Consider the following 16,317-nt stretch of genomic DNA (forward strand, 5'->3'; position numbering starts at 1 on the left):
CCAGGGTTAGATCCCCAGCACTGCAAAAGTTAGTTTTTCAACATAATTGAAATCTTGTCTTCATTACCCGAAGGTTTCTTATGTATTTTTCAACTTTCATTTTGTGTGGGCAACAGTGCGTTATGAGACCAACTTGGAGTCTGTTCTCTCTTCCCATGTGGGTTCCAGCAATCAAACTCAGGTTAGGCTTGGTGGGGCAAATTATTTTACTCACTGAGGCATCTTGCTGGCCTACTTCTCATTTCTAATCATAACACAAACTTATTGCTCAGTTTAAAACATGACTAGACCCTTTTTAAAAAAGCATAGCATTGGTCAGGCATGGTGGCAGAGGCAAGCGGATCTCTGAGTTCCTGGCCAGCTGGGGCTACTGGGGAGACCCTCTCAAAAACGACCAAAAAAACCCCCAAAACCAAACCAAAAGCATAGCATTTTAATTATTTCCTTCACTTAATTTTTTCTTAAAAGAAATTGGTACAAATGTTGCCCACATGTGGCAGCTTCCTGCCTCATTGAACACTTTGCTGGCCAAAAGAACCAGTGCGTTAAGACAAACTCTGGCTGGTCATGGTGGCACACGCCTTTAGTCCCAGCACTCAGGAGGCAGAGGCAGGCGGAGCTGTGAATTCAAGGCCAGCTTGGTCTACATAGTGAGTTCCAGACCAGCTGGGGCTACAGACTACATAGAGACCGTCTCAAAAAGACACCCCCCCACACCCCAAAAGACAAACTCTGATAGAGGAATACCCTCACACTCATGAACACTCACTTTCTGACCTAGTACTGGTTAAAACCCACCACTGTGGGCTTCTATTTTTCGTTCTAAAAATAAGTGGGTAGATCTTAACAATTTTCAAGCCGTTGGCTGCTAGAACAAGGATATTACTACACAGGCTAAGTATAATGCTGTTGTCAATAAACACCTGTGGTGTGGAACAAATCAAAAGACCAGCCCCTGAAACACTTAACATCCACTGACAAAAGGAAACTGCCATTAAGCTTTCTAGTAAGAATCATTACCACAAATCCAACTCTAGTCTACAGTTTTTCAATTTGTGTGAGTGCTTAGGGAAGCAACAGAGATGGTGTCCTTGAGAAACAGCTCTCTCCTTCCATCACATGGGTCCCAGGGACTGAACTTGGGTCGTCAGATGGCACACTTTTACCCACTGAACCATCTTGTTGAATACTACCTTCAAATTTAAAATTCACTTTTGCTCAAGCACTAAGATATCCTCTATACAAAGTGTGACTCTGCTGACATTCAGTTTCCACAGTAAAAATAATTTAAGAAATGTTACAAATGGGGGGAAAGTCAACACCCAGGAAAAAGGATTTAATCCAGTATTTATTCCACACTCATGATGGTTCTCTGTAATCAGAATACAAGTCATTAAGAACAATCTATCAAATAATTTGCTGATAGTCTTAAATAACGCAGCACAGCATTACCTTTAATACTTCTGTCCTAGATTAAGTTTAAAAACTCAAACAGCAATCTTCATTATCAATAAAAAAAGTTTTGAATTTTAAAAAAAGGATACTATATCAAGCTGTTTCATAACTTAAGTATTCTCCATTTATAAAAATGCTTTGGAAGCTTGAGGCTTGAATATGCTTCTCTATTCCCGTGCCCCACCCTCTCCCAACTGCATATTAGTATAGGGCTGCTGCAAGGCTTGGCTTTACACATTAATTTTCTTTAATATAGTACTTTCAACGTCTGAGAAGGTATTCAAGGGGAAAAAAAAGATTATGTCAATGTATTGTTTCAAAACGAAAAGGAAAACTAATAAATTTTAGGCATACTAACAGTGTCCCTTTGAGGTAGAATGCTAAAAGGACTTTTGATCAAATCACAGCCTAATTTAAACCTCTTATAAAATTCTCTCTAAAGTTAACTGTGGTGATATTAAGTATAACATATTAACAAGAGCCTTCCAAGGTAATATACAGGACAAGAATGTTAATCCTACAACTGCTGCCTTCATGTACATTGAAAGCACTTAATTCTCCTATAGTAAACATTCAAGATCCATTTCCAAAGTCTTTAGCATTCTATTACGAAAAGCACAGTCATGCTAACTTCAGTACACAACCATAATCCCACACCTACAAAACAAAAATAGAATCAGTGGCAGTTTATTGCCTTATACAAATTTAACCAACGTGGCAACCATGCCAAGGAATTAAAACATTTCAGGACATATGTACAGACTGTACATCTTAAAAACAAACAATAAAAATGCAAGAACAATCTGTGCATCATGTATCAACTCAACAACCGGATAAAAACATCAATGCAATAAATGGGATACAAAGGCACTTCCCTACACAAAAGAAATAAAATGCAGCCTACAGGGAGCTCAAAGAGTGCGTAACTACTGCACAACTTCAACTTGGGGGGAAAAAAAAAGCAGATTTAATCAACATGTATAGGATTCAATGTGATCCAATTTTACAAAATCTTCACACAGTCTCGTCTTTGTTTTTATGCTTCTCTTGGCTCTCTGGCTCTGCGCTTTGGCTCCTCTGATGGTCTTGTTTGTCTGACTGGTCCTTACTATCACCATGATCTCGTTTGTGGGAACGTTCCTTGCTCCTGCTACGCTTTCTAGGTTTTTCTTTGCTGGGGCTATGCTCTCGTTTTCTAGACTTCTCCGGGCCATCTGTTCTTCCTTGGCTGCCGCTTCTACTTCTCTTATTGACCTTCTCTTTGCTTTCGTTTCTGTGCTTGCTGGACTTGTCTCTGCTCCTGCTCCTGCTCCGCTTCCCTGCGTTCCTGCTCCTGCTCCTGCTGCGGTGCTTCCTCTCCCTGCTCCTGCTCCTGCTGTGCTTCTTCTCCTTCTTGGGCTCCTTCTTCTCGTCTCGGTGCCTCCTGTCCTCTTTGTCTTCTTTGTGTTTCTTCTCCTCTCCCTCACCCCTCCTCTGCTCCTTGGATCGCTCTCTTGATCGCTCTCTCTCCTTTTCTCGGTCATTGCCTCTCTCCTTATCATAATCTCGATCCCGTCTTCGTCCTCTCTCATTTTCTTTCTCTCTTTCCCGATCCCTGTCTCTTCTGTCCCCTTTCCTATCACGACTTCGACTGCGACTTCTGTGTCTCTCCCTACTCCGGCTGTGCCTGCGATCTAAGCCCCTATCAATGCTCCGGGATCGTCGCCTTTCTTTCTCTCTTTCTTTGGCTTCACGCTCTAGTCGCTGGCGTTCTTTCTCTCGTTCTAATTCTCTGTCAAAACTAGAAGATCCATGGCCCTCTCGATGATGACTTCTACTCCTTGATCTTCTTGGGGACCTCCGTGGTGGACTCAGTGATCTCCTTGGAGATCTAAGAAAAGGGGAAAGGAAGAACTCTGAATAAACATTGTTAAGGGCTCGGGTGCAGAGAGCTGAGCCAGCAGACCACTTGACCACACACTCCCAGGTCACTGGGTGTCAAAATAAAAAAACTGATCAACCAAATACACTGTAAAAATGGTCAGCACTACTTAAGTCTCAGCTTACATAAACATCAAGTGTAATTAAAATTGGACTGGGGTGGAGCCCAGTGGCAGAGTGCTTGCTTAATATATGCAAGGCCTTCTAGGGTATCAATTTGGTGTCAAACACAAGAAGAAGGGGCACAAATAATTCTCATTTATAGACACAAACTTTGTTGAAAATACCCTAAAAGAAAAAAGCCCTAATTTTTTCAGTGATGGGGAAAAAAAAAAAAAAAACACTATAAAGAATCTCTTACAAAACTTGTCATTGACTTGCAAGAATCATCAGCTCTTAGGCTAACATATCTGTTACATTACCTTGACCGCCTGCGCTCAACATGTCTGTCTATTTCCTCAACACCTTCCTTTCCATCTTTCTTGATTTTCCTAGGTCGAGTTTTAATTTGCTGATCAATATTCTTCTGAACTGGAACTGGAATTCTTGGAAACAAGGTAGAAAACCACTCAAGTTTTGTGAGAAAAGAACGAAGCATTTCTCCAATGGTCATTACACAGCCTCCACCGGCCTTCACATCTAGGTCCTAGGAAACATAAAAGACACCCTAATGGTTAAAAAAAAAAGTGTTTCAATATATACAGGAGCACTAAAAAAATTACCATCTTTGAAATCTCAAGAATTAAAAAAACTAACAAAAATTTCAATTTTTGTATCCTAATCTGTCAATGAATGAGAGGACTATCTGGGCTTGGAGTGTACATGCAGGCGAGAACAAACCCTGCAGCCTCTTGGGTATAAAGGAACCGATTTCACTCAGCTAACAAAAATATGAAAAAGCCCCTTATATTAGTAAACTAGGTGGAACAACTGATTTAAATTTACATTCCACATACCTACACTTGAGTACACATTTGCACAAATCATACCTAGCACTGAGTCCTAGCTACACACCAACTACTTCAGATAACTCCTGTCTAAAGGTTATCTTTTAACAGCTGTCATACAAAATGAAGCCTTTCTAAAACTGGAAGCAATAGCAAACCAACTGCCATGAAGCAGTGAGGTTTCTAATTTAAAGTTATGTACAAAACAAATAAATGAACAAATAATTGGAAACGCATAATCCATGATGACCATTGTCTCTGAAAAGGGTCATTACCGCATGAAGGCCTTCTTGCTATGCCCTCTCACAGCTCAGGACATGTTAGTCAGCTATTGTCAGTCCCAAACCTATAGTGCAAGCACACAAGGAAAGTGAGATTTGTTATCTAAACAGGAAAACAAGAGCTAAAGGTAAAACTGCTTGCACTCACACACATTTAAGTGTTCAGATATACAGTATTTCCAAATATAATCGCTGCAGATATCTAAAGAAGAAAACATAAGTTAGCTTAAATAGAGGACCTCAGGTTTGTAAACACAATAAAAAACAGATTCATTAGAAGCATTCAAAACAAATCTAGTAATTATAAAAAGTAACAATTTAAGACACAAAGTGCTTTAAAAAAAACTCATGTAAGTAAGAGAAAAGTTTAACAATTGTGATTCTCAGCTAGAACACTGTGAGATCTTCTGAATTATTAAAGAGCTTGGCAAACAGGCAAAAATAGGGCAGAAGAAAAAACCCTGCTGTGTGTGGAGGCAGGAGGATCAGTAGTCTGAGGTCATACTCAGCTATAGATGAGGCCAACCTAAGCTACATGAGGTCTTGTCTTAAAACAAAATAAAAAAGAAAACCCCCAAACCCCTCTATGTCTACATTACAGAGATTTTATATTTATTTTATATATATGAGTGTGTTGCTTGTATGTAAGTGCAACTGTGCATATAATGCCTGTGGAGGCCAGATGAGGGAGTTGGGTCCCCTGGAACTGTACCAGTTGGACAGTTGTGAGCATCCATGTGGGTGCTGGGAACCAAACCCAGGTCCTCTGCATCTCTCCAGCCCCATGAGTTGTTGTTGTTTTTTTAGGTGTGTAATAACAAAAAACAAGATTTTCACTAGAAGCATGCTTTTCAAACAAATGTCTTAAAACAGGACTACCGAGGCAGCAGTAAAGTCTACTTTATAAACTAAAATATAAATTAGTGGTAACAGTGTGAGTAATACAGCATATAACTGAGGATACTTTGTTACCCTGGACTTCAATCAATACAGATGACTCTAAATTTACCCTTTCTGAGCATCTATCTCTCTGGCTTGGATAACAGATTAGAATTCTTTAGAATCTAAACTACCAATTTAAGGAAAAGAAACTTCTTGTTGTTTTTGGCAGTGCCAGGGATCGAGGCCAGAGCCAAGCAAGTGTTCTACCACTGAGCTTTAAGCCTGGTCTTAAAAAAAAAAAAAAAAAAGTGTAGTGTATTGAATCAGAAAGCTAGACTTAGCTAGGCATGGTGGCAAATGCCTGTCTATCTAATTCTAGCTACTCAGGAGGCTGAGGCAGGAAGACTAGTTTGAGGCTGGCCTGGTAACAGTGAATCTTCACCTCAAAACAAAAAAGGAAAACCAGGAGCATCACTTGTCACACTCAGTTCTTTAATTCTGCCCTTCTATACAAATACGAACATGATGTTTGGAAAAGGTTATAATGAAGACCCCCTACAGTGATGATGTTCCAGAGAATTTAAAAAAGTTACATTACTCTGTTTTCACATCTCGTATTACCTCCATCTTGAACATGCCCACCTTCAACAGTCACTATTAATTGTAGATGTTGGGATTAATACAGTGCAGAGTGTAATTTGGAAGAGAAAAACTCAAGTAATTATAGCACATTTAAATAACTTAAAAATTTTAACCCAATACTTTTATCCCGAGATACAGAAAAGCCATCACATCTTAGTAAAGATATGTATTCCAAAAGTATGACTGAAATTAATTTACAGAAAATTCTGAAACATTAAGCCCCCAATAAATAAGATATCAAAAATACTGAGAGTAATTAGAAGAAAACTAATTATTACCCTTGCTGACATACCTCTTCATCATCAAGGAAGGATTCAAACCAGTCCCACAGATCTGTAGGGGGTTGTGTATACCTAAAAGTATGAAAAAAATCATTAAACTTACGTGAAATAAAATGAAAGAGTATTTGAAAATGTAGATAAATGCACACATACCTTATATACATAAATCCAAGGGCTCTAATATATGGAGAGTCTGTATGTGTTATGAGACCCATCACTTGCTTTCGAGTTAACTTCAGGGTAAAGAGTTTATATAACAGGCAAAAAGCTGTGGAAACAATTCCTCCTGTTCCAACACCTCGAACCTTTAAAGGGAAACACAGTTAATAAAGATATAATTAACAGATACTTAATACCCACTGACTGATCCTTTTATGTACTAATAACCATGACCTAGAACTACAAATAAAGTATAAACACTGATACTTTCCCCAACCTGATTCACTGGAGACTTGAATTTGCATTTTCAAAAAATTCTAAGACCTGCCAATGAATTGTCATTTTGTTTTCCTACAAAGTGAGTTAGCAGACAGAAAAACTGAAAAAAATGCACGTACTTCTACTTACCCCTCCGCACATCCCCGTCTGGCCAGCCGTTTTCCTGCTTCCTTTCTCCCATGGCTCAACATGTGTGACCTGAAAATAGAAAAGAGGAACACAACAAACATTCACTTTGAATCTTGTAAAAGTCTGATTAGATTAAAGCCTAATCAAGTTTGTAATAGAGCAGCAGCTCTTCCAAAAGTACCCAGGCACTGGTTCAACAGTATTCACCTTATCAACAACATTCACACTAAGGGCATAAAGCATCTGGGAAAACTGCTCAGAATACCTAAAGAATACCAACAAAACCCACCAGACTTCAGCAGAACCCAAACCATTTACAGAGCAGACAGCCCACTAAACTAGCTTGGAATTTCTACACTTTCATACATTTGAAAAACATGACAGTTTCAACTTTTATTTCACTGAGTTGCTTAAAAATAAAAACCCATTTTCAAATGAGTTTAAGTTTTCTACTTAAAGGTAAAAAAGTATTAATGAAGTTAGAGTACCAACTTGAAAAAAAAACTTTAAAATATTCCTAATGGTATACTTTTACAGTGAATTTAAATAGACATTATAAAATAAAGCAAACAAAGTTTTCTAAGGCTACTGATGCTCAGCACAGGCAGGGGGAAGGGTAAATTTGCTAAAATAATGTTACTTCCAATGCAAAAGTATGCAACTTTTATTTCTAGTTTTATTTTCTAGTTTTTGATGAATTTACATCAAATCCATTCTCAACTAAAGATTAAAATCGCAAGTCCATACGTAGGGAAATCATTCTTGTAATTCATTTTGGTCTAACTATGCAAACCAATTGTTTCCTAGAGTATAACTTATATAAGAAACTAAGTGTGAAGTCATTAATATACAGCAAATATAAAGATACAGTATCACCTAAACTGAATACCCCATAAAAAGTTTTGCCTAAAAACAGAAGCAAATGAATTCTTAAGAGCTGTAAGTCAAAAAGATCAGATCTGTTTTTGTTCCTTAAAACAAAATCCTTGCTCTTTATTTCAAAAGTATATTTCTACCCATACACGGTAACACTTTATCCTTCTCAGTGGCTTTAGACCCCAAACTACACTTAAATGGAAGCGCTGCACTATTTTGCTCAGCTCCTGCAGTGCTTTCCTGCCTCCATTTTGTATGAGCCATGAGCACCTCCACCCCTTGTGGGGGTTGAACCTAGGGCCCTGCCCATGGTGGCTAAGTATTGTTATCACTGAGCCACAAACCCAGCCCAAAAATGTTTCAATGCCTTAAAGACTCTCCGAAGTGAAGAGGGAACACAATACAAAATTTAAGTACAGAATTAGAACACATTTCAATGGTTATGTGATCCAAACAGCTTAATATCAAATATTAAATCTTAGTTGTTTAAGATTTTCACTTTTCAATTATGTGTGTGCACCTGTGTACAGGAGCCTGCGGAGCCCAGAGGGGCTGGATCCCCTGGAGCTGAAGTTACAGGTGGTTGTGAGCTACTCAATATGGGTGGCTGGGAATCAAACTTGAGTCCTCTGCAAGAGTAGTACATGTTCTCCTTGAGTCTTTAGTTTTAAAATTGAAGTTAAACATACTTTCTGGTAGAATAAGCTGTTTCAAAACAACATTTGAACCTTACTTGAAACACTTATGTTTTAAAACAGGACCTGCTGTAAAAATGCAGGGACCAATTTTTTACAATGTTCAAAGTTAACTGTAAAATAAGCTTTATTATTCACCATACTGTAGCCACATTGAAAAGGCCTTACCTTTTTAAAAGCTAGCTTAACAAAAAAAAAAACCTACTTTAGTTTCAGCTACACCCACAAAAGGCTTTTTGTAAAAAAATACAAAACTTGAGTACTCGCTATACCCAAAGTTAAGGTTTATCAGTCAAGATTTTCTTTCTGTAGAAAGCAACTAACATCTCAGAATCTCTTATTAATCTAAGTAGGAGAAAAGTAGGTCAAACACATAGAAATTGTCCTTTTATTAACAACTCCACCTGTACATTCGGATGACAGAAAATATTTCACATGGTCTGTTCCAAGCTTCTAAGTGTCAAGACAAATTAGACTGTATAGTAGATACTCTAGCTGAACTGTTTAAAGACTGTTCAGAATATTCTTTAAAATACAAATTAACCTTGGAGGCCTGGAATATATTTTTTTAACTATACAATTTGCAGCAAAGTGGGGAAACCCTGCCTACCTAGTTAGCAAAGACCAAAATCAATGGCCCAAAAACAAACCAAAAAATCTAATTAGCCATTCATTTAACCAGGGAAATGCATTTATGGTGATTGAGCATGATTAATAGTGCATACCTCTACCTGCGACCCTGGGCTGCTCCGAGCCTCGCTGCAAGACTGAGTCAATCCTGCTAACGAAACAAGAACTGAGACAAGAGTGCAGTGAGGAGGCGCCAGGTGAGCTCCACAGCACAGCCAAGCCAGCACCGACCCTGCCGCAGAAGCCCAGGGCCCAGATAATTCTAATTATGGACAATGCACAGGTGGCTGAGTCCTCCAAATCCTGACTTCCTGCTGGGGAAATTTCCAGGCCTTCTGTACACCTCTTTGCACTGGCACACCACTCCACCCTCAAACCTTTCACCCCACCCGACACACTCGCACTTGACCACATTTCTGTCTGGATTGGATAGTTAACGAAAAACACCAGGCCAACACTGAAGTCATTACTAGCCCTGGCCGGAGGGCGAGGGGGAGAAGCACCAAGTTGGCGCTGGCTCGACCCAGGTCAAAAGGAGTCCTTTTTAAAATGGTGAACTTGGAAAGGCTCCTGGGTAACGCTTTTCTCCTGCCCCCTAGTCCTCTTGCCTAACACCTCCCTTGGGATAGGCAGGAGGTTGGGAGAGGAGAGAGATTGTGGCGGGCTCTCCACGCTCATTAAAAAAAAAAAAAAGAAAAAGAAAAAAAAAAAATCTGAAAAAGGGGAGGGCGGCCTCAGCCCGACCGGTCCCAGACCAGCTACCGGCCGCAGCTCTCTCTCCGACAACCTTCTCCCTCCCCGCAAATTCTCAGGTCTCGGGGGTAGGGTGGAGGAGTGGGGAGTGGGGGCGGGGGGACACGCTTCCAGCAGTTTCCTCATCCCCCTCTTCCGAACTTATTCCCGACCCCAGGCCTAGAGGCTGCGTACCTTAAAGTAGATCTCGTCCACCACCTCGTGGTAGGTCTTGAGCTCGTAGAGCTGCACTTTGAAGTAAGGCGACGACAGGATGTTGGTGAGGATCATGGGGTTGAGGTTCATGGTCTTCTCGTTGCCCCACAGCGGTAGCACGTTGCCCTGCTTGCCCGACACCGCCGGCTTGGTGGCGCCACCGCCACACTGCTGCTGCTGCTGCTGGGCTACGGCTGCGGCCGCCTGGTGCTGCGGCTGCGAGTTGCCTGTCAGCGCCGGGCAGTTGTTAGCCATGTTGCGGCGTCAGGAAGGAGGGCGGGAGGAGGGCGGGGGAGGGGGGCCAAGCTCGATCGCGCTCTTCGGGACAACGGTCCCGGACCTACTCCATGGAAGGCCGTAGGGGCAGGAAGCCCACCGCACTGAGCCCCAGCCGGGCGAGGGACAGCAACCGCTACGCCGACACACAGATCCCCGGCCGAGGGCGGACGGCCAAACGCAGGCGGCGAGAACTCCGGACGCAAGGTAAGAGCCGGTGGCAAGGGAGGGCGGTCTCTTCCGCCAACTGCCTCTGGGAACAAGATGGCGGTCCGGCGGAAGTGACGCCATACGTTCCAGCAGTCCACGCGGAGGCCGTGGCCAATCAGAGACGCCCGTGTGGGCTGGCGCTTCCTCTTCCTGATTCTTCTTGCCTGCTAAAGCAGCTGCAGTGGCCGCAGGGGGTCGGCGTTTGCGTTTCTCCTGGGTAATTGAGCCCTGGTGGAAAGAGGTGTGGATCCACTCTGTGTTTTGGAGTGCGCGTCCGTGGACTGATTTTTCTTGGAGGCGCTAGTCAGGAAAAGTTTCTCAGGGCTGTTAGGTACTTTTCAGTGTGGGACGCTGACCCTTGCAGGATAGCCGAAGTCTCCAGAGTTCTCTTGGTTGAGGATCTTCAGAAAGGCTTATAGTCGCGGACCCCACTTCGCCTTGTAGCTCCAATAAAAAGCCTTTGAGGCCTTGCTGGGATGTAGTGTCCAACCAGAAGTCGTAAATAGCCTCAATTTATTAATCTCTAAGATTGGGTAACATTTTTCTGGGTTGTGAACATTTAAACAAGTTACTCTACGTGGAGCGTCTTCGTAAACTATTTCCGTTTTTTAAAAAAATTGAGATTCTCACAAAAGCCTCAGCTACTGTGTAGCCCCGACTGACACATCGCGCTCACGACAATCCTGCCTCAGCGCTAGGGTTACAGTCTTGAGTCACCACGTAGAAAGATGTTTCATTCTACCGCTGCTTTGTGCTAGGCACTGAAGAAGGAGAGCGGGGAGCGGAGGAGTTGAAAAGATGTAAAATGAGTCAGAGTTAAGTCAGCCCTCAAAAACTGATAACTTGGAGAAGATTAATGGCGTTTAAGAGTTAAGGCTACAGGGCTCTCTAGTTTGTACAGATGGAACAGGTGGGTAGAGATTAGCCTAAGCATAAAAGATAAAATCAGGCTTATTAGACAGTAAGTAGTCTAGTTGGCAAGGGTCAGGAGATAATGCCAAGATGAAACATAAGGAAAATTTCATAACATTTAAATCACAGGTTACTCCACAATCGTGTATGTGTTGCTTTATTTTTTTTTAAATCAAAGTAGGTTTAATTTTGGTGACTTGGCGTGTACTCTCAGCACAAGAACCTGAGTAAGGCAGGAGGATGAAGAGGTCAGAGTTAGTCTGGGTTATATAATGGAACCGGTCCTAAAAAAAAAGAAAGAAGAAAAAGTATCAGGCTAATGGTGTAGTTCAGTAATAGAATGCATTGTTTATTTAGCATGTGCAAAGTCCTGGTTTAGTCCCAACACATACATTAGGGGAAGGAATGTCCCTCAGTGGTAGAGATTTTGTCTAGCAAATAAGGGTTTTAATCTCAGCACTAGAAAAAGGAAGCACTTTATAAACAAAATTGCATCCATGACTTAAAATCTACCTTAAGATGCTAATATTGCTAGTATCAGTAGTTCTGGCTTCTGCCCATTCTTCAGAGGTTGCTAGAATAATTCCAGAAGTGCCTGCACCTGGCTGCCATAAGGTGGGCAGCCATCTCTGCCACAGGCTCACTGAATGGCATCCTCATTGCCAAATTCCATTGGCCTTTTTAATTTTTCATCCCACTTAATTTCTCTTTGTCTTCCTTTTTATCATTGATTCTTTCCTAGAAACTTTTGAGTTGGGACATGTCAAGGTGACAATCTTAATTTCAGCCACTCATACATAAGGGGAGGGGGGAACACAAACCTTGGTGAATGGGCAGGAAGTTGATACCAGTTAGTTGCTCATGGTGCTAAGTCTGTGTCCTGTCCCATGTCCCGTCAGTGCCCCCCCCCCCCCGGTAAATTTAGTGAATTCTGCATGTAACACTGGCCTGCAAGTCAGCATTTTGCAAATCACTGAATGAAGTGTCACTTTGGACTCCTATAGAGGAAATAGTGATAAGAGAATACACTACTGTAACACTGTAACCCTTGATTCCTCTGAACCAAGGAGTTCCAGGGAAGAATGAGTTGTGGAAGATTAACTTTCTAGATACAAAGTCAAGTATTTGTAGAATATGTGAGGAAAGGCTATTATTTTAAAATTTTGTTTTGGCTTATGATTTCACAGGTTTAAGTTGATAGTTGGCTCTGGTGCTTCTGGGTCTCTGTGTAGCTGATGTTACTGGTGTGGACCAGAGTCCTAAGGATCCTACTAAATTGTCCAGGTTCTTTGGTCGGTTGCAAAGAATTAGACCATGAACACATGGTTAGAAATAAGAACGAATGGGAATGAACTACTGAGCTGAGGGAAAAGGCCCAAAACTGCTGGACCATGAGTCCTGTGACCCTTTTTATAGGACATTTACATAGTACCTGCCTTTCCTACATTTGTAGATGGCAGGCTTTTTGTTGAGCATGCTGTTTGTTGCATGAAGCCCATTTGCAGAAGAGAAAGACTTCCTGTCTTTCTGCCAACTGATTTCTTTTGTATGTTAATCTTTTTTTTTTTTTTCTTGGTCTTTTTGAAACAGGGTCTTCCTGTAGCCCCAGCTGTCCTGGAACTCACTATGTAGACCAGGCTGGCCTTGAACTCACAGAGATCCGCCTGCCTTGCCTCCCAAGTGCTGGGACTACAGGCATGCACTAGCACACCCAGCTTTATATGTTAATCTTTTTAAAAAGATGTTTCTCAAGCCGGGTGTGGTGGTGCACGCCTGTAGTCCCAGCACTTGGGTGCTTCCAAAAGACAAAAAAACCCACCAACAACAACAACAAAAAGATGTTTTTCTTTTTTTTAAGTTTGTGTGTGTGTGCCTGCGTGTGTGTATATGGAGGCCAGAAGAGGGTGTCAGTCTTCTGGAACTGGAGTTACACATGGTTGTAAGCTACCCAGTGTGTGGGTAATGAGAACTGAACTTCCATCTAGAAGAGCAGCAAGTGCCCTTAACCACTGAGCCACCTCCTCTCTAGCATTCTTTTTTAAAAAATACACTTAAAAATATTATTTTTTATTTTATGTACATGAGTGTTGTACCTACATGTATGTAAGTGCATCTGTGTTGTGCAACGCCCTGGGAGAACAGAAAAGGATTTCAGATCCCCTGGAACTGGAGTTTCAGATGGTTGTTAGCTGCCATGTGTGCTGGAATTTGAACTTAATTCTTCAAGAACAGCCAGTGATCTTAAGTGCTGAGCCATCTCTCCAGCTCCATCTAGCACTCTTACATGTTAATATTGATGTCACTTTCTCCATTTTCTATTCTGCCACACTGAGACAGGGAGCCTGTGGCAGAGGCCAAAGGGGTTGCTCACCTCATGGCATGCCAGATAATAAGAGACAGCAAAAGGTAAGGGCAAGATAGTGTCCTCAGGAACTCCTCCAACCAGTCCACCTCCAAAGGTTTCTACCACCTTCTAATAGTCTTTTCATTCAGTTTATGAATCCATCAGTGGGTCCAGGTGTGTCCAAGCTGCAGCCCACAGGCTTCATGTGATCTAGCTTTGGATGTGGCCCAACACAAAATCATAAACTTAAAACATTACGAGAGTATTTGGGGATTAAAATATTTTATTTATTTTTATTTTATATGTATGAGTTTTACCTGCAAGTATGTAAGTGTACTGGTCATGCAATGCTTGAGGAGGCCAGAAGAGGGTATTGGATCCCCTGGAACTGGAGTTAAGGATGCTTGTTGGCTGCCATGTGGGTGCTAGGAACTGAAAACGGGTCCTCTGCAAGAACAACCAGAGCTCTTAATTGCTGAGCCATTCCTCTGGCCCCCAGTTTTTTTTTTTTTTTTAAAACTTTTACAAAAACTTTATTGAGAATTTCATACATGCATATAAGGTGTTTTGATCAAATCCATGCCCACTCCCATCAGCTCCCATATCTCCCCATCACTTATTTCTTTTTCTTTTTTTTTTTCTTCTTTATTTTTATGGGGCTTTTGGGTACTCTCACATCTCCCCCTCTGAAGAGGTAACCCTAAAATCTTTTAAGGATTGGATACAAGCTCCTAAATACTTTTGACATTTTTGGCCTTTGGAACAGAGTTTGTTGCTAACAGTCCCAAGGACATTTTGACTTTTGGCCAAGGAACTGGCTACTTTTCTTTGGGATCTTTTTACCCTAACTGCCTAGCTAATTCCTACCTCATATTCTTATCACGCCATCCTCTGAAGGGGTTACTCAAATTGCCAATAGAGAATAGGGACGCAGACCGCTCTGGCTTCTTCCATGCTCAATAGGGACGCAGGGTGAAGCAATTGGAGTATGCCTTCAGTGGGTCTATCTAACAGACTTCTAAATTGCATAACTCTTATCTCTAAGGGGAAAAGAAAGCCCTTGAATTGTGAGTAGGTGATGTGAAGAAGTAAAGGCAAGAGTAATTAGCATTACATGTTCTAGACAGGAACTAGAAAAAAGGCAGAACAGAGCAATTTTTAAATGTTCATAGAGTCCATTGGAATTTCTTGACAAGGGCTTCCAAAAGCATCCCTCTATTGTGTTCCTCCACTCAATGAGAAATAATTGTCTATAAACTTTTTATGTAGACTTAAGCCTCATGTCTGGGAAGTGTAATCCCTTGAACTCTTAAAGAAATATACTGATGACTTTACTCTTTGGTTATATTTTCCTTTTGGGTGTTTAAGACCATACAGTTGGCCCACATAAATCAATTTATTTTTACACTTATGGTCATTTGAGGATCTGTTCCTCAGGGGTCACATGGGCTTGGGAGGAGCTCCTGGCTCCTTTCTTTTACCAGTTCCATCTATGTGAAGATAAGTCAAAGGTTCTGCTCGACCATGGCTGGCTTCACTTGGAAGCATGAATGAGATGGTTCCTCTGAGTTGACCCTCCTTTTTGTAAACTGGACACTGGTTCAGGTCCATCTCGTGAGGGTCTCCATGCCCTCCCTAAATAAGAGGACAGGTGACTCACCACAGTTACAGGACATTTTGAGAGATGTTCCATTAGGCCCCTGGAACTTGGTTGACCTTGGAGGGCAAGGGGCAAAAACTGTCCTTTAAGTCCCTCTGACCACATTAGTGTAGGCCCTAAAGTATGGCTGTTAAACATCCAATAAGGTTAGTTCCACCAGTCTGATACTTTTAGTTATTATGTGCTACGTAGATAAAGCTTGGGTAAAGAACCAAATATTGTCAGATAAACATTGACTAGATTTATATTTTGTTCCTTAAACTAGTTGACTAAACTATGACCATAGAAATTTTAAGATTACGTGTATATTATTTTTGTCTCATCCTTTATATATAACAAACCTAAACAGACTATCATCACTTGCTTAGGCTTTGTCATTTTTTTCCAGGCAGTTGCAAGTATAAATAAATCTTAATTTGTTTAGACATATATTTTGTTCCTTAAACTAGTTGACTAAACCATGACATGCCACCACACCTGGCATGTGTATTATTTTTGTCTCATCTTTTATATATAACACACCTAAACATACCTTCATCACTTGCTTAGGCTTTCTCATTTTTTCTGTTTTGAAAAATATCTCCATTCCCATATCCTTTTAACATCTTTTGCATTCTCATTTTCTTTTCTCTCTCTCTTTTTTTTAAGTAATTGTGAGACATAATGGCATTAACAAATTTTCCTTAGGTTGTGAAACTTCCTGGGGATGCTAAGCAATACTTACTCCCTTTTAAGGTTCTAGTGTCAATGAAGGCATGTATGGGTTTTTTTTGCTCTGCATGTATGGGTTT

The 16,317-nt window shown here is 41.2% G+C and overlaps 1 protein-coding gene across 3 annotated transcripts; it reads right to left on the reverse strand.

Moving 5' to 3' along the window:
* Positions 1 to 1,330: 1,330 nt before the first annotated feature.
* Positions 1,331 to 10,663, reverse strand: Prpf38b (pre-mRNA processing factor 38B). 3 transcript variants are annotated; one of them, XM_029554664.1, is made up of 7 exons: positions 10,104 to 10,663; positions 6,976 to 7,044; positions 6,562 to 6,713; positions 6,420 to 6,480; positions 4,598 to 4,668; positions 3,798 to 4,021; positions 1,331 to 3,325 (listed from the first exon to the last, which is right to left on the reverse strand). In XM_029554664.1, exons 6-7 carry the CDS (start codon positions 3,986 to 3,988, stop codon positions 2,470 to 2,472), a joined length of 1,047 nt encoding a protein of 348 aa, XP_029410524.1. In that variant the 5' UTR covers positions 3,989 to 4,021; positions 4,598 to 4,668; positions 6,420 to 6,480; positions 6,562 to 6,713; positions 6,976 to 7,044; positions 10,104 to 10,663; the 3' UTR covers positions 1,331 to 2,469. The 3 variants fall into 3 exon arrangements, with proteins under 3 accessions (XP_029410524.1, XP_029410523.1, XP_008848650.1); XM_029554663.1 differs by lacking the exon at positions 4,598 to 4,668 and adding an exon at positions 9,272 to 9,324 and having other exon boundaries at positions 10,104 to 10,239; XM_008850428.2 differs by lacking the exon at positions 4,598 to 4,668.
* Positions 10,664 to 16,317: the final 5,654 nt, after the last annotated feature.

The sequence above is a fragment of the Nannospalax galili genome, unplaced genomic scaffold (genome assembly GCF_000622305.1).
Source record: "Nannospalax galili isolate Female #2095 unplaced genomic scaffold, S.galili_v1.0 scaffold5, whole genome shotgun sequence".
In the NCBI taxonomy this organism is placed as follows: Eukaryota; Metazoa; Chordata; class Mammalia; order Rodentia; family Spalacidae; genus Nannospalax; species Nannospalax galili.

What these genes read in the sequence shown, in the direction of transcription:
- Prpf38b (XM_008850428.2), bottom strand. Translation starts at nt 10,379, where the DNA reads ATGGCTAACAACTGCCCGGCGCTGACAGGCAACTCGCAGCCGCAGCAC. An exon ending in TGGACGAGATCTACTTTAAG is followed by an intron (nt 7,045 to 10,103) that starts GTACGCAGCCTC and finishes TTCTATTTTCAG; the next exon opens with GTCACACATGTTGAGCCATG. An exon ending in AGACGGGGATGTGCGGAGGG is followed by an intron (nt 6,714 to 6,975) that starts GTAAGTAGAAGT and finishes TTCCCTTTAAAG; the next exon opens with GTTCGAGGTGTTGGAACAGG.